Here is an 18,359-nt window from a genome sequence, read left to right as displayed (position 1 = left end):
GAGTTAATTTGTATGGGATGGGGTGACTTTTTACGAATACTCCACGGCTTTGGCTTTGGATTCGGCAGCACGCTCCTATCCCTTGTCTGTAGCCCTGAGCGTGTATACGCAAAGCACACGCAATATTGTCAAAACAACCGCAGGCCAAGCCAGCCCGAGCCGAATCCAAAGCCCGAAACCGTGGTTTCGAAAAGGGCCTATGTGAAGCAGGTGGAAGATTGTAAAGGGTAGAGGGCGCACTAATCAACACTCGGCCGAACTCGGTCAGAAAACGAAACAAAACCGCAGGCTTCCAAGTAACGCATCGCCTTCACTAGCATTTAGCATGCGGGGAACCAGTTAGAAAATTATTATGGGCTATGTTTTTTTTTTAGTTGTGTTTTCATTTACTTCCAATTTTCGCTTCTGCTGTTTTCGCTCGGTGTCGAGCTAGATTCGTTGACCTATTGCTAGCAGAACTTCTAAGAGAACGCTGCATGTAAATACAGCGAAAGTCAGCAACTCAAGGCTTCAATTAATTGACAATTAAATGGGGGAGAAACGACTGGAAGAATAAACTGTTGGAAAGGAAAGCCGGTAGTTCAGTTTACCGTAAAGGCAGTGACCACTGGACCAGCGAACACACGGGATAGCTACCCCACTGTGGCTGGCTGGCTGCACGCTCAGTTTGTGTTGTTGACGGACACCCATAATCAAAATATAACTGTCAAAAATGGCCGCCTCAAAAAAGAACATTAAAAATCTGACACTTTCTGTCAGAACGGATGACTCTGCTCCGGCAAATGCAGTGTAAGAATTACATTATTTCATTGTACTTAATTTTCAATTGTGTTATTAATTTGTAACTTATTGAGAGATGAGATGTCATTTTTGTTTTTGGCATTATTATCTTAATTTAATTTTTAAAGTAACATTAATTTCAATGGCTTGCTGAGTGTTGACAAGGCTATGGCATTATCAAGCAACATCGCCAAGTCCTTGAGTAATTACAGACAGTGTTTGTCAGATAATCAGCAGCAGGAGAGGTGTCTGCATATTTTAACCACACTCTCCTGTTATTTTTTACGGATAACTTTCCAATTGGCGCCACCACTTTTTCACTAATTTTTACAAAAAGGGATATCTCATTGAGGTAAATTAGATACTATATTATTTCATATCGAGTGAAAAAGTGGTGGCGCCATATGGAAACTTTTCCTTTTTTACTTTGAACTCTGCAGTTTATCTTAAAACAAAATGTGAAAAAGTTAAAGGAAACGTTTCTGTATGGCGCCACCACTTTTTCATTCGGTATGAAATAATATAGGGATAACTTTCCGTATGGCGCCACCACTTTTTCACTCTTTTTTACAAAAAGGGATATCTCATTGAGGTAAACTAGATACTATATTATTTCATATCGAATGAAAAAGTGGTGGCGCCATACGGAAACTTTTCCTAATATAGTATCTAATTTACCTCAATGAGATATCCCTTTTTGTGCAAGGGGTCAATACATGTGTATATTTGATATTTTTAAAATTATTTTAACATTCTTAATGTTGTCGATTGGCCACCTGATAAATATAATAAATAAACAGATGCACATTCCACCTCCTACACTGTGTCTTTTTAATCAAATTAGTCCTCTCTTTTCCATAGCAACAATTCCAGTGCCTCAATGGAGGCGATCAACAAAAAACTAGCAGACGTTCAGCTCCACGTAGACAAGACGCAGCTCGAACGTCTCAAGGTGTTCCTGACAATGAAAGAGAAGGTGCTGGCCATTGGAGAGCTCAACGGGGACGACTTTGAGAAGTTGGAGGAGCTAGGGGCAGGAAACGGAGGCGTGGTCACCAAGGTGCTACACAAACCTAGTAACCTTACTATGGCAAGAAAGGTGAGGCTGAGATTTGAATCTAGGGTGCAGGCCTAACACTTCACAGAGGCAACGAACAAGGCGGCTGATTCGATGCCCCCTGGAGCCTTGGTGCCCTTGAAATGCTTTTGTAGAAACTTACAATTTCCTCATAAGGGTGCCCTTTACCAAGAGAAAAAAATGCCTTGGTGCCCTTGTCCTTTCAAAAATGAAGCATAAAGACAAAAGACCTGAGGGTTGCATGGTTGCAGGCCTTGTCGCTCTTGAAGGGGCACATCTATTTTCCTATTGTAAGGGGCACTTCTATGACTAAGTATGAGGAAAATGTAAATTTGTGAAAAACCTTGCAAAGGGTATCACTGCAAAGGTAGACACCTAGCCCAGGGGGTAGCATCCATTTACACTATAGAAATACCTAAAACGGACAGTCATACGATGTGGGGGATGGTGTGGGCCCATCTTCATAAAAAGCTATTGATCAGAAAATACTGCATAGAAATTCTTTGCTAAGGTGGCACCAGTTGCAACAATGTAAACTTGATAGATTTTTTGGCTGGTAGCCAGTTTCTGTGCTTAGCAAGTTTTTATGCTTATAGGCCCAGGTCTGGATATCTGCAGAAGGAAGCAGGGCACTCTGTCATCTCCAGGCCGGTTACTTCACAGAGGCAATGAATGCGACTGCCTCCATGCCCCCTAGTCATTGCCTTCGTGCCCTTGAAATGATCTGCAGTAGAAATTTAAAATTTCCTCTTAGGGTGCACTTTACCAGAAGAGAAAATGCCTTGTGGCCCTTCCCCTTTCAAAAACGAAGCATACAACATCTCCAACTTTTGCAGGTAATGGGCAGTTCTTGCATGTTGGAGGGTAGGATTTTTGTTCAGGGTTACAGCCATTAGTCTGGTGCTTAATCCGTTATATCTTGCTTGGATATCCACAGCTTATTCGTCTGGAAATCAAACCAGCCATTAGGAACCAGATCATCAGAGAGTTGAAGGTGTTACATGACTGCAACTCTCCGTACATCGTTGGCTTCTATGGGGCCTTCTACAGCGATGGAGAAATCAACATCTGTATGGAGCACATGGTAAGGCTCTCAACTTTGTCTCTGAAAATTACCACGATACTGGGTATACTTTTTGAGTACAGACAGTTATAAACAAAATTTTCAAACAAATACTCGGTACTTTCCCAGAGTTCTGTGAAAAGATCACAGGCAACCCTTGCAATTTTAGAGCAGTGTCGCATCCCACCAGAGCAATATGCCTGTGATTTGCTCACAGAACTCGGGGGGAAACTACTGAGTATTCAGTGCTATATCGGTGTAAGGGTAAATTCAAAATTAATATTCTTTATCCCCAGATACAAATTTATCATCTATTGACATAAATAAGAAGGAAGTATTGTCTATTCATCATTGAACAAGCGATTCAATTGATTGTCAGTCGCAATTGATAGAAGTCGCAATGAATTGCAATGCAAAGGTTCAACGACTTCATTTCTTCATTTTAGGTTTCTTGTATTAATAATGAAACATGCTTCCTTTTAGTCTTATATATAAAAAAGTTTAAAATACTATTCAATGGTGTGTGTACATGTTCCTTGAACAAGTTGCAGTTTTCTCTTGTTTGCAACAACAAACTAAATCAAAATATCTAAATTGATAAAACACTCCATTTTATGGATATTTTACCATAACCCGTCTCGAATTAATTCATAAACATCCTTGAGAAACCATAGTAAATCTCACTTCAGTCTTTCAGGCTCCCCAGAGCCACTTCTTTAAGTGACCCCATCATCCCAGGAACTGTTTTTGAAAATTCCAAAAGATCATACGAAGATGAAACAAAAAAAAGCAGATTGCCGTTCTTCGCTTCGATTGCGTCTCTGATGGTTGCACGGTACTAGGTACACAAATAGAATAGAAATTCTGATTGATTTGGTGCTTCCCCAGTGTACAAAAAGCTCCGATCATGGCAGTTGAATTTTGTCATTTTCTCTAAGGGCGTCCCAACTCACCTAAAGTGCTCTGTTGTACATGTTAGAGCTCTGAAAGGTAGTCAATATGTACAAGTATTTGTATTCTAACCTTTTTGTTTTGGTCTGGTGTTTACTGCTTGTGTTCTGACAAAAATTGTCTGCTCAGATTTTAGGAATTTGTGTTATTCGGATTATTTTGCTAAAAGGAAATGTTTAATGCCCTCATTTTGCTTGCAGCTTGAAAAGCAGGAATGATATTCATACTACTTAAAGTCTGTTTTCCATATTTTTTGGCCTGGTGAAAAAATCTGAAATTATTTTATTAATAAGGACTGAAAAGTACAGCATGTACACATGTACACTATAATGTATGTAGGTAAGCTCTTGTAAATATCATGCCTGGCAAGCTGGGGTGGTTCCCTGTAAGGTCACTGTACATAACATGTGCAAACAAAATTCACAAATTTTGCTTTTGTACAAAACAAAAGCTGGTGTTAAAGACACTGGACACTATTGGTTATTGTCAAAGACCAGCCTTCTCACTTGGTGTATTTTAACCTATGCATAAAATAACAAACCTGTGAAATTTGAGCTCAATTGGTCATTGAAAAGGCGAGATAATAATGAAAGAAAAAACACCCTTTTGACTCAAATTTTTGTGCTTTCAGATGCGTGATTTCGAGACCTAAAAATCTAAATCTGAGGTCTCAAAATCAAAGTCGTAGAAAGTTACTTCAGAGGGAGCCGTTTCTCATAATGTTTGATTCTATCAACCTCTCCCCATTACTCGTTACCAAGTAAGGTGATACGTATGCTAATAATTATTTTGAGTAATTACCAATTGTCCACTGTGCTTTCAATATTCCTAATTTTTCAAAAGAACAAATATCGTGCCTAAAAAGCTTGGGTGCTTCTCTGTAGGTTCAGCTGTCAATGTAAAACAAAATTCACAAATTTTACTTGTGTACTTAAAACAAAGGCTGTTATTTAAACTCCATTCGTAACTAGACATTCACAATGCAAGAAAATTAAACAACTTTTCGTTGACTTGAGTGAGTGAAAAACCACAAATTTTCCTACCTAATCCATTAAACCCTGTCACTGTGAATGACATCATGTAGCCTCTCAAGAATAATTTGCATATTAATTAGCATACAGCTTGAACCGCAAACGAACCACCCTGTCTATTCCTGTCTCCAACTGCTGTTCAATCAATATCTGTTTCTATTGGACCGGACCGTGGTATAGGTACACTTGATATTGTATTGATCAGAGCATTGGGTGACACCTGTGCCATGTTAAAACCTTCAAACACAAAACTGATAATAAGCATAGAGTTTTCACCTTCACAGTTGTTCGCTGACAGCATTACAGTGGTTCGCTGGACAATGCCAGTTAAAGGCAGTGGACACTATTGGCCAAAACAATTATTAGCACAAAACCTTACTTGGTAAACGAGTAATGGGGAGAGGTTGATAGTAAAAAATATTGTGAGAAACGGCTCCCTCTGAAATGACATGGTTTTCGAGAAAGAAGTAATTTTCTCAGATTTAGAATTTGAGGTCTTGAAATCAAGCATCTGAAAGCACACAACTTCGTGTGACAGGGTGCTTTTTTTCTTTCATTCTTTGACGACCAATTGAGCTCAAATTTTCACAGATTTGTTATTTTATGCATGTATGTTGAGATACACCAAGTGAGAAGACTGGTCTTTGACAATTACCAATAGTGTCCAGGGTCTTTAAAACACCAGAAGACCCATCAAAATTTACTCCCAAGTCAGTTCTGTACGTGTGTGTATGCTTTGTTTTTGAAAGGGCAAGGGCAAGGGAACCAAGGCATTTTCTCCTTGGTAAAAAGGGCACCCTAATGTCAAATGGGCATGAGGGCAATGACCAAAGGGCATGGAGGTTGCTCTGAAGTACTTTTATCAGGCCTCGTGGTCCAGTTGGCTGGTACGATGTTGAAAAGCTTCCCTAATTCTTTTAAACAAAGATTAGACGGACTAACTAGTGACTAATAATAATAAGAGCTGACATGGACTAGTAAAATTACAGCCTAATTAGTCATTAGTCCTACTGGCCGGTCACTGAAAGGTTAAGGGCAAACCCTGGCTAATATGTACTTAAAACTAATGACGACCAGTAAAAGTTAACTGCTCCCTGAAGCTGAATTCTTTGTCAGTGTGCAAACCTCTGTTTCACCAAAACGTTCATATTGTTTCAAAATTCAAGGCATTTAAATTTAAAATAAAATGTTTTAAAGAAATCTTAAGACATGGACGAGTAAAAAATGTAACAGACCAGTCACAAGGTTAACAATGGACTCTTGAAACTGTTGACGGACTAGTGAAAATGCTGAGGGACAAGTGAAAAGGTTAATGGACTTTATATGAGAAGGTTAAAGGGCTCAATGAAAATTAATTGACCAGTGGAAATGACTTGTGAAATGCCTTGCTATCTCACCCAACTATTTTTAATGAAGTGAAAAAATTGATGGCCTGACGTTTCAACCGTAGCAGAGCATTTCTCCAGGGCTACATCATGGTATGATTCAAACCCTGATTCACTGAAACATGTATGTTGCCAGTCAGGATAACTTGAATGGGTTTATAGCACATTTTGTTCTAGAGATTTAAAGGTTGCGTTCAGGTACTTAACAGTACATGTAGCTTCAAATGTTCAATGTACACGTACCACCAGTACATCTTCGTGGAGAGTTGGGTTACTTGTAATGTTACGCAATGGCCTTCGTGACCAGAGCCCAATTTCATAGAGCTGCGCAAATGGCGAATATTGCTTTAACAAATTTCTGCTTAGCAATTATGAGCAGTTTACCAGTCCAAAATGTTGCATTTGATATGAATGTCAGTTTGGCCGGTAACCTTATTTGGGCGAACAAATCGTTTATAATTTGCTTTAAAGTTACGATTGTGCTTTTAAATAAAAGCAGCGCTGTGAAATTTTTCCCAAGGCTTGATTTATGAGTGTTATAGGCATCAAGTAATTGCCGATGGAGATTATCAAACTTTTGAGTGTTATTTTGTTGTGGAACCAGTGAATCCTGTATTAGCACAACAAATATTGCTTAGCAGGTCACAAGCCAACAAAGACCTTTATCACGCTGTCACCATCTTGGGCATGTTCCCTGTTTCTGTTACAATAACGAATCAGGTAATTGCCGATGGAGATTATCAAACTTTTGAGTGTTATTTTGTTGTGGAACCAGTGAATCCTGTATTAGCACAACAAATATTGCTTAGCAGGTCACAAGCCAACAAAGACCTTTATCACGCTGTCACCATCTTGGGCATGTTCCCTGTTTCTGTTACAATAATGAATCAGGTAATTGCCGATGGAGATTATCAAACTTTTGAGTGTTATTTTGTTGTGGAACCAGTGAATCCTGTATTAGCACAACAAATATTGCTTAGCAGGTCACAAGCCAACAAAGACCTTTATCACGCTGTCACCATCTTGGGCATGTTCCCTGTTTCTGTAAAAATAATGAATGCTAACATTCATTGCGCAAACATTGCATGGCACCAGACTATTGTTACTACCAGCCTCAGTTTGGTTACAATGAGTTGGAATGGAGTAAAATGAAGATGGCCACACCATAGGTCTATACCATGGAATGTAGACTGTTTGTGACTGGTGCCCTGCGAATTTTGTCTGATGGAGTAGTTGAAGTAAAATGCTGCAACGATAAAACATGCCAAGCACTGGCAGGGCTTGAAATTGACACTGGACTGTGTATAGACTCGAGGCCAGTGTTTTTGTAGCATCCGACAAAAGAACTTACAACAACAAGTTTGGTAGTCTTGTAATTTTGGTAGCAAGTTAGCAATGTGTTTTTAGTAGCTACAAGCAACCTAATGGAACAATTGGCAAGTGCTACATGTATGCAAATCATTCACTGACATGCATTACAACCACAAACTGTTAAACCTTCAGACAATTAATTGGCACCCCCGAACAAAGATATTGACAAAATAGGGACACCGCCAATATAGGGCTAGATAGCACAGTTGGTAGAGCGCCGGCACGTTAATCCGGAGTTCGTTGGTTCAAATCCCACTCTAGTCAATTCTTTGTTCAACCCCAAAATCACAGTTAATTGTGCACACATATTGCACAAAAATAATCTGGATGCTTTTTAATGGTTAGTGCATTAATTATCAGACACGTTTCATGTACAGTACGTATGCTCTAAAATTACATGACAGGCAATTACATGACCTTGTAGTGATGCCCAATGATTAAACAAAAAATAACTGTTTTCCATGGAAGATTAAATGAAAATTTAATTTGCTCAGGATGGACATGTAGCTGATGCCAAAGACCTTTTACAACCTTTTATTTTCATTTGCGTTTCAAAGATGTTTACTATTTTACAACTGGTGCATTGTGTACATATTTTTAAAAGAAAATGTACAAAATACACGATAGTCCCTATGTGTACTGTAGCTCTTTAAGCTACTGGTAGTATTTTATTCACACTGCATAGGCCAGCATAAATTGGTTGCTTTCATTTCCACCTGTATTTACCCGTTAACTGTAAACAATAAATAGGACCTGGGAAGTTCTTGGGACCTGGCGGTAATCAAGGGTTTGATTTTGTTAATGGGGCTAGATTACCAGGTTGCTGTTTTGCATACCAGTGTCATATTACGACCTGGTAGAAAGTGGGTGATGATAAAAAAATCAGTAAGTTTATGAATTTAGGTAGGTTTTTCTGGACATTTTTCTTTTGCAAAAATGCAGCAATTTCACTTATGTATTCATACCACACGTGAAAGCGATTATTATCTCTTTGTTTGAAAATATAACTACATTTCAGCACGTGAATTTACATTTGTTCAAGTAAAAACTTATGGGGGTTATTTTAGCCATGGGAATTGAGCATTTAATTGAGAAGGGTGGGTTTTTGTAAAAAAATTATTAGTTACCGTTATTTAGGTTTAATTAAAATAATAAAATGATTTAAATTTATTGTCAACTCAGTTGAAATTGACCGTTACCCATTAATATGCTGAAAATAACAGCCAGGGAAAACCTGTATTATTTGTTGTTAGTATTTTCCGCAGGGATTGTGACTGCAGCATTCTAGGTGCCTACACTTCCCCATGAAAAAACCCACCACAAATTTTTGTCAAAAAGGCTATAGATGGTTTCTGTGCTCTGGGTCCATTTTCATAGAGCTGCTTAATAGGCTGCTTAAGCACCAAATGTAGCTAAGCACAACAAAATCTTACAAGAATAAGGTTTCCAGTCAAATATCACATGTACAATTTGTGACTGGTATCCTGCTCAATATGTTTAAACAAAACAACAACGATATTTTCTGCTTAAGCAGCCCTATGAAATTGGACCCAGGGCCCAATTTCATAGCGCTGCTTAATGGTAAGCAAATTTGCTTGCTTACTGTAGCAGACGACAAATTTGCTTAAGCCTTAGCGTTATTTCACAGGTTAGCAGAAAAATTGCGCTATGAAATAGAAATTGCACAGTAAGCACAAAATCAGCCGCTAAGCAGCGCTATGAAATTGGACCCTGGTCTTGGTCTTGATGCCCCTTCAATTCATAATATTCCAATATACATTTTAGTGCCCCTCTACAAAATGTCATCGTAGCTGCACTTGCTAACTACATGTACCAAACTGCAGGCCATGCTTATAATCTTGACAATTTTTGTTTTCTTTTCATTTTTACAGGATGGAGGTTCATTGGATTTGGTGATGAAAAGAGCTGAGAAAGGAAGAATACCCGAAAACATCCTGGGCAAAGTCACAGTTGCAGTAAGTAAAACTTTGTAGTCAGTTCCTCCATGGTTCAATAGACTCTTTTCAATGGAATATGCCAGTTACATTAAGGCATGCGTACAGACACTGGTTGGCATACGCCGTAGAGATGTGCACTAAGCCTCTGCACAAATGCGTCTGCGACATGCAACCATCAATCATCAAAGTTCCTTCGTTTCGCAGTGTTTGTAAAAAATGTATGATTGAATGAATGTAGTCTTTCTGTTTCTTCTAATGCACATTTAGGTTCTGAGAGGGCTGAGTTATCTAAGAGAAACACATGAAATCATGCACAGAGGTAAGCTGCTCTCATCCCTTTATTTATTGTGGCTGTTCTACTTTTCAGGGTTCCCCAAGTGTACGCAGATCAGGGCCCAATTTCATGGCTAGGCTAAGCTTACCAACGAATTCTGCGCTTCTTACAATCGCTGTTCTCTGCTTTATGTGCAAGCGCCAAATTTCTGCGCTAGCTGTATAAGCGTAGAATTCCAAGTAACGTGGAGTACGCATGGGCACAAGCCAAAATTACCTGCTAACCCGTGAAATACCCTGAGACATGAGCGTAATTCCTTGCTTTTGCAAGTGCCAAATCTTTGCTTACGTAACAGAAACAAGTGTTCTTTTTATAATTTTTAAAAATAAGTATCAGTCTTACAAGCATGTACATGATTTATGCTGTGCTATGTGTACACAAAAAAAAGTATAATATTCTTCTTACTTCAAATTCTGAAATACGATTTTGTTTTTCTCCTCGTAAAAATCTACAAAATTCCAATAAGATAGCCTGAATAAAAGTATAAAACAGCTAGATACATATGTACATAGTTTAAAGCCATTGGACACTTTCGGTACAGAATTTTTTTTTAAAGTTCACAGATTTACAAATAACTTACAGGGTTTACAGAAGGTAATGGTGAAAGACTTCTCTTGAAATATTATTCCATGAAATGCTTTACTTTTTGAGAAAACATTAAAACAAGATCAATTCTCGATAGCGAGAATTACGGATTTATTTTAAACACATGTCATGACACGGCGAAACGTGCGGAAACAAGGGTGGGTTTTCCCTTTATTTTCTCCCGACTCCGATGACCGATTGAGCCTAAATTTTCACAGGTTTGTTATTTTATATATAAGTTGTGATACACGAAGTGTGGGCCTCGGACAATACTGTTTACCAAAAGTGTCCAATGGCTTTAAACAATGTACATGACAGAAAGTTCCTCTTTTTTTCCAGCGCCAAATATCAATCAAAATAAACCAGGTGTAATGTAACTCCCTGACAAAACAACAATTTTTTGTTTTTAATGTTTGCACCAGGGATAAAGAATATAATGTTGTTTTTACCCTTACACATGTGTAGTAAGCACGGTTTATTCAGTACTTTCCCAAGTTCTATGAAAAAAGTATACATGGAATTTATTATTTTTTAACCTTGACAAGACAACAGGGTCTAATACAGGTTGGTTAGGTATAGTGTGTTTATTGAAAACTTAGAGGATAGGATTTAATTTACTCTAACAAAAACTAATGACGCACTTTCCCTTAATTAGTTCAGTCTTTCTAATGAACTACGTTTACTGTACCAACACACACAGTACATAACAATCTTGTTCTAATTGAGGCGTCCTGTTTTAATTTACCATCTTGATTCACGCTTGCTTGTCACTGGGCTAGCTCGGTTGGCTAGTGGCTAAGATATGTGAGACATCTGCTCAAGAATACAGGGGTCATGGTTCGAATCCCAACCGAGTTAGTATTCTTCTGTGTTTTTTTGGTCTCCATTTGGCTGTGCTGATTTAATAGGGGAAATAATCATAAACTTAAAAATAAAAAATAATAAAAAATAATTTTAAATAATGCAGTGTCTTTCCCATAAGCCTCTTTGAGATATGGTGGCCACTATGTAGGGGTGCACTGTTTGGTTTGTCAAGTTTACCCAAACCACATTGTGTCACATGTCTACCGTATCTCAAAATGGCTTAAATGGCAAGTATCATAACTCAATTTAGAGATTTTTTTAGATTCAGCTTTTTTAAAGTTGCTCAATTGAGTTACGATAAATGTTTGTTTTTGAAGAGGTTAATTGCTTAAAAACTCTGCAGAACTAGTGGATTTGTGGAATTTTTTAATTCCGTAAGGTACATGTAGGACGTCTGGCGAAACTTACAGTTGTACATAAAGACCTCACTATTATCTTCACCTTGACTCTCTGTTGCACACAAACAAATAACACATCTCAACCATTTTCATAAACTTAAAAATAAAAAATAATAAAAAATCATTTTAAATAATGCAGTGTCTTTCCCTTAAGCCTCTTTGAGATATGGTGGCCACTATGTAGGAATGCACTGTTTGGTTTGTCAAGTTTACCCATACCAAATAGTGTCGCATGTCTACCGTATCTCAAAATGGCTTATGGCAAGTATCATAACTCAATTTTGAGACTTTTTTAGGTTCAGCTTTTTTAAAGTCGCTCAATTGAGTTACGATAAATGTTTGTTTTTGAAGAGGTTAATTGCTTAAAAACTCTGCAGAACTAGTGGATTTGTGGAATTTTTTAATTCCGTAAGGTACATGTAGGACGTCTGGCGAAACTTACAGTTGTACATAAAGACCTCACTATTATCTTCACCTTGACTCTCTGTTGCACACAAACAAATAACACATCTCAACCATTTTCATAAACTTAAAAATAAAAAATAATAAAAAATCATTTTAAATAATGCAGTGTCTTTCCCTTAAGCCTCTTTGAGATATGGTGGCCACTATGTAGGAATGCACTGTTTGGTTTGTCAAGTTTACCCATACCAAATAGTGTCGCATGTCTACCGTATCTCAAAATGGCTTATGGCAAGTATCATAACTCAATTTTGAGACTTTTTTAGGTTCAGCTTTTTTAAAGTCGCTCAATTGAGTTACGATAAATTTTTGTTTTTGAAGAGTTCAATTGCTTAAAAAACTCTGCAGGTTTCAAAAAAACAAATAGTTAACTAGTGGATTTGTGGACTTTTTTAATTCCATAAGGTACATGTAGGACGTCTGGCGAAACTTACAGTTGTACATAAAGACCTCAATATTATCTTCACCTTGACTCTCTGTTGCACACAAACAAATAACACATCTCAACCATTTTCAACCTCCTGTCAACATTTTGAACTCAAAGTGTTTCAGGGATCATCCCTAATCCCTAGCCCATGTAGATAATCCAACACTAATCTGGTTTGCCCAGGAGACTTGATTACTTAGTTTTCCTTGAGTCGGTTCACAGAGAGATAGGAAGACTCTCCAGACGAGGGCCTGGTTTGACATTTGTACGTAAGACATGCACTGAGAAGTTGAAAATATAGACATCAATTGACCGAAAGTGTTGAGGTTAGCATGGAGTGTTTTGTATATTCTCACTCACAGGGCTGTATGCTTCGTTTTAAAAGGGCAAGGGCACCAAGGCATTCTCTTTTTGGTAAAGGGCACCCTATGATGAAATTGCAAATTTCTACTGTAGCATTTCAAAGGCACCAAGGCAATTACCTGGGGACACGGAGGCAATCGCCTTCGTTGCCTCTGTGAAGTATCGGGCCTGCACTCAAATGTTAAAAGACTTCAGGCCTAATGCCTTTTTTAGGCATATGAAAGCACACAAATTTGTGCAACAAAGGTGTTTTGACTTTCATTATACTCTATGTAGCAACTTTGATGAACAATTGAGTCAGATTTGTTATTTTTTGCATACAAATGTTGGGATACACCAAGTGAGAATACTGGTCTTTCACAATTACCAAAGGTGTGTCCTGAACCTATTTCACGAAACACTAGGAAGGATGGGTTCAAAGTGTCTCAATGTCTATGGATGGGTTTAATGCGTCCTGCAGATATGGATACGGAACTGAATTAGTCTTAAATCCTAAAATTTATGCTAAGTTAGGAAGAGTTTGGTGAAATCAACGGCAGTGACTTTAAGAATCTCAGTTACCTTCATAGACTAAGTGGAGATGACCACCATTTTGTCAGGACTTTTAATTTTGGTACAATCACACTGGCAATTTTTTTTCAGAAAAAGTCATTCATCGTCACCAATTTCACCCTTCTCTAGATTCTAGAATCGTTGTTAATCTTAAATTCCCCAAAATGTCAAAACAAACTCATCAACGCTATCTCTGTTGATTTTTTTTAATTTCTAATAATAAGGCCTCTTTGAAGTGTCTTATAATAACCCGAATGTACAGTCCTTTGCTGTTGATTTCTTCACTGTACTGACAGCCACGATGTCTGTATTAAATTGAACAGAGTGTAATTGCATTCTGCATTGACGTCAGTGAATTCTGTCGTTACACTATAGTACTGGTGCCTGAGAGAGTTAGCATGATTTAGCGTCGCCGGCTGCATAAAGAGCAGTCGTCATGGAAAAGAAAAAAGATATCAAGCTATTGAATCTTTCATGAAAGGCACTGGACACGCTTGGTAATTATCAAAGACCAGTATTCTCACTTGGTGTATCCCAACATACACTGTACATTATGTATATGTACACATACATGTATGGGTCTTTCCATGAAGTTGCATAAAATAACAAAGCTGTGAAAATTTGGGCTCTAAATTAGTCATTGAAGTTGCAAGAGAATAATGAAAGAAAAAACACCCTTGTTGCACAAGTTTGTGTGCGTTCAGATGCATTATAAAAGGCTTCAGGTTTGAAGTCTTTTATTATTTGACCTCTTTCACAAAAACAATGTTACTTCAGAGGGGGCTGTTGCTCCCAATGTTTTATACTGTCAACAGCTCTCCATTGCTTGTTACCAATTAGTTTTTATGCTATTTATTATTATGAGTATTACCAATAGTGTCCAGTGCCTTTAACAGAATGGGAGGCAAAGTGGCTAGCTATAGATGTACCTTGATGATCCATCCTGTTTACAGTGAATGTAAATATGTGTAATGCCAATTATTAGGGAAAGGCTTCTTGGAATCAGCAATGATAATTGATTGAACACCCCCAAGAGAGTATTCCCATCTGAAATATCATTTTGAAGACTAATGTGTGAAATGTGGAAGTTTATTTGAGGAATAGAACATACGTGTCGGGCCTTTTTTTTATATAGAAACTGTCCGTAGGATTGAAGCACTGTATCGAAAGTCACTAATTTTTTTATGACAAAGCCGTAGATTCAGCCTCGCTACCATGGGCAGCGCGCCGTATCGATACCTCTCGTCACTAACCCCTGTGAGGGATGTACCGGGACACAACACTGGTTGGCTCAGAAAATTGGTTATGCATTAGATGTCAAGTGCGTGCGCGCATAGTTTTAAAGATATTTGTATGTTGATCACGCCCGCGTTTTTAAGGACAACACGTTTAAAAAATTGAAAAATAAAAACATTCATTAAGACGAAAGACATGCGTGCGTGCGTAGAAAACATTGAATAATGACTGTTATTTATGGCTCATTTAAATGTGCTAGCATATAGCACATTTAAATTTGACAATTCCAGGGGTTATGATCGAGCAAGGCATGCTGGGAAAAAATGGCGTGGTGAGATCAATCACCCCTGGGAACGAGGTTGCCATAGATTCTGATAATTAAACAGTTAAGGCATCTTCTTTGAAATATGGACCATTTTACAACCTCAAATGTCATTTTTCAAAAAATTATTTTTGACCTTTTCAGATATTTCAAATAATTGTATACATATTAAGGTTTATTAAAATGTTCATATAAGGATAGTTCAGTTCATTTTAATTGTGTGGTGATCATTTTAAAAGTGTAGAGTCTGCAGCAGTGAAACCTGTGGTTATATATATTTAATTCAAAACTAGCTTAAGTAAATCACAAGGAACATTCATTGTTTACTATAATGAGGTCCAACAGATGTACTTTCAAATAAAATCAGTAAAAAATCAACAAAACATCAAACACAGAAAATATAAGCCTGACAGAGGAGGGCATAAGGTTGACAGAAAACCAAAGCAAATATTGTCTGTAATTATTTTTTTTCTGGCACAAGACTACTGTAATTTCGCTAATTATTGCAGCCTCTCATACCTAACATCTATCAAAAATAAAAACTTTGTCAAGCGTCCACATTTTTTTTTTAGGTAAAAACGTCAGTTTCGAACGTAATTTTTGACGATCGCCAAAAATTGACAGATTTGCATGACGTTCCAGAAAATAGACGGACTTAATTGCAAAATGACGTTCCAGACTTTATTACCTTCGCGCAATCCACATCAAACGTACCTGAATGGAAGTTGATTTAGTTTCCAAAAACTAGCGTTCTGAAGAAAGTATTTCCGTTGTAAATCATCTGAAAGACGTTTTGGTTTTTCGTCTGGAGCTGTCCGATGGATTGTCGAACGGCAGTAAATGCTGACGTTATTTTCTTGACAGAATTATTTTGCCCGAGTACAAGATCGCGCAGAAAAACATGTGCTGATCGCGCGTTCCGTAAAAACACTGAGTGTGCCTGACTACAAGCAGACGTTTGAGGGGGTATGTCTCGTGTCAAAGGTCAACTTACAGGGCGATCAGAAAATTCATGAACGTCGCGCGGAAGTCAATGACAGACAAGGAAAAATTACATCGCTGGAGATTTGAAATACTGATTACTCTGATAGTTGACCAGGTATCGCAACAATCATTGTCACAAAATAACTATTATTTAAATGTGTTTTTTTTGTATTTTTTTCAAACTTATTGAATGTCTTAAAAATTTGTTAACTCACGTGTTTCTTATTGTTGATATTTTTGACGGAAAAAAAAGACGCACGGAAAATTACCGATTTTTTTTTTTTTAATTGTCGGACTTTGATTGTCTTTTGCTGTTAAATTATTTGTCAACTCCCCCCCACCACCTGCGCATTCAAAAGTTAAATAAATGCCCTGCAAATATGAAGTTTTTATCATTTAAATACCTCAATTATCTAACAGGTTGTTGAGGTCTGTCAAAAATGCTGATGTCAGGGACTCAAAATCTTCTACCTTGATTTATTTGAAAGGCCTGGGCTGTCAAAATTGTGTATAATATCTTGCTAGGTACCTCTTAGTTTATTACAATGTATAAATAAACAAAATAGCTTTCACTTATGAAAATATCAGGGTCCGAATTTCAGACTTACAAATGGTCCACATAATAAAGAAGATGCCTTAACCTGAGCCCAGTTTCATGGTGCTGCTGAAGGAGACATTTTTGCTTAACAATTTTCTGCTAAGCAAAACAAGCAGGATACCAGTCAAAGATGGTGCATGTGGTATTCCGTCTGTTCAGCTTATTATGGTCACAAGATCTACGTATTGATACCTTTAAAGACACTAGACACTATTGGTAATTGTCAAAGACCAGTCTTCTCACTTGCTGTATCTCAACATATGCATAATAAAATAACAAACCTGTGAAAATTTGAGCTCAATCGGTCATCGAAGTTGCGAGATATGAATGAAATAAAAAACACCCTTGTCGCACGAAGTTGTGTGCTTTCAGATGCTTGATTTCGAGACCTCAAATTCTAAACTTGAGGTCTTGAAATCAAATTCGTGGAAAATTACTTCTTTCTCGAAAACTACATTACTTCAGAGGGAGCTGTTTCTCACAATGTTTTATACTATCAACCTCTCCCCATTACTCGTTACCAAGTAAGATTTCATGCTAATAACTATTTTGAGTAATTACCAATAGTGTCCACTGCCTTTAAATAACACCATTATTAATCATAGTTTGTGGCATCACAAGTTCCTCTATAAATAAACGAGGAGTTGTTACTTGATAATTAGCCTTTCATGCATGATTTATCAATTACTGCAACCACAGACACCTAGTGATTGAGACATTAGACTGTTGATGCATATCCACAGTACAACCCAGCAATACAAAAGTGCATCTACACATGTAGGCGATTAGAAAACACTGATGAATGCTCTGAGGGAACTAAAAAATAGTACTGATTTTGAAGAATGGGCCATAGAATTCAATTACTGCCACCACAGACACCTAGTGATTAAGACATTAGACTGTTGATGCATATCCACAGTACAACCATGGAGGTAGAATTCAACCTCCATGGTACAAACCAGTAATACAAAAGTGCATCTTGCCGATTAGAAAACACTAATGAATGCTTGAGGGAACTAAAAAACAGTACTGATTTTGAAGAATAGGCCCTAGACTTCCTTTTCCGTGTAAAGCACATGGTGTAGTTCCTTTTTTGAACACTGACAGTTTTGCTGTCTTGTATAGCCCATCTGTGCATTTTCACGGTCGTAACTAACAACTGTTTGGGTTGATATAAGAGATGTGCATCGGGGATAAAGAATATTATTTTGGGTTTTTACCCATACACCGATGTGTGTTAGCACTGTATACTCAGTACTTTCCCAAGTCCTGTGAAAAAATATCACAGGCATGTTACTCAGGTGGGATTCGAACCCATGACCCTTGCAATTCTAGAGCAGTGTCTTACCAACTGGACTATCGAGGTTGCCCGGTAGCTGGAGGCAGTTACAGGTTTGGGTTGAGTTGGCCATTGGTTAATCACTGGTTATGACAATTACGACAGCCAAAACGCACCCCAAATGCAATGTGCATGATCAGTGCTCAAAGGATGCTGCGTAAAATCCAAGTCCAAATTTTGAACATGTCTGTTTTATCTGGAGTTCTCATTTTAGTTGAAAATGAGCAATTCTTGCACACACTTTTTGCTTTAAAGTTTACAGCAAAATGGGACAACCT

At 37.7% G+C, this 18,359-nt stretch overlaps 1 protein-coding gene across 1 annotated transcript in view; it reads left to right on the top strand.

The window, feature by feature from the left end:
• The first annotated feature begins 391 nt into the window (after nucleotides 1-391).
• Nucleotides 392-18,359, top strand: part of LOC139941420 (dual specificity mitogen-activated protein kinase kinase 1-like) — a 30,708-nt gene continuing 12,740 nt past the window's right edge. The window contains exons 1-5 of the mRNA XM_071937900.1: nucleotides 392-789; nucleotides 1,642-1,879; nucleotides 2,796-2,942; nucleotides 9,552-9,635; nucleotides 9,885-9,936. Coding sequence (XP_071794001.1) covers nucleotides 713-789; nucleotides 1,642-1,879; nucleotides 2,796-2,942; nucleotides 9,552-9,635; nucleotides 9,885-9,936 — 598 coding nt within the window. The 5' untranslated portion in view covers nucleotides 392-712. The remainder of the gene's footprint in view (nucleotides 790-1,641; nucleotides 1,880-2,795; nucleotides 2,943-9,551; nucleotides 9,636-9,884; nucleotides 9,937-18,359) is intronic.

The sequence above is a fragment of the Asterias amurensis genome, chromosome 9 (assembly GCF_032118995.1).
Source record: "Asterias amurensis chromosome 9, ASM3211899v1".
Lineage (NCBI taxonomy): Eukaryota > Metazoa > Echinodermata > Asteroidea > Forcipulatida > Asteriidae > Asterias > Asterias amurensis.
The sequence above is the reverse complement of the archived record's forward strand: the minus strand, read 5'-3'. Positions and strand labels throughout refer to the sequence as shown.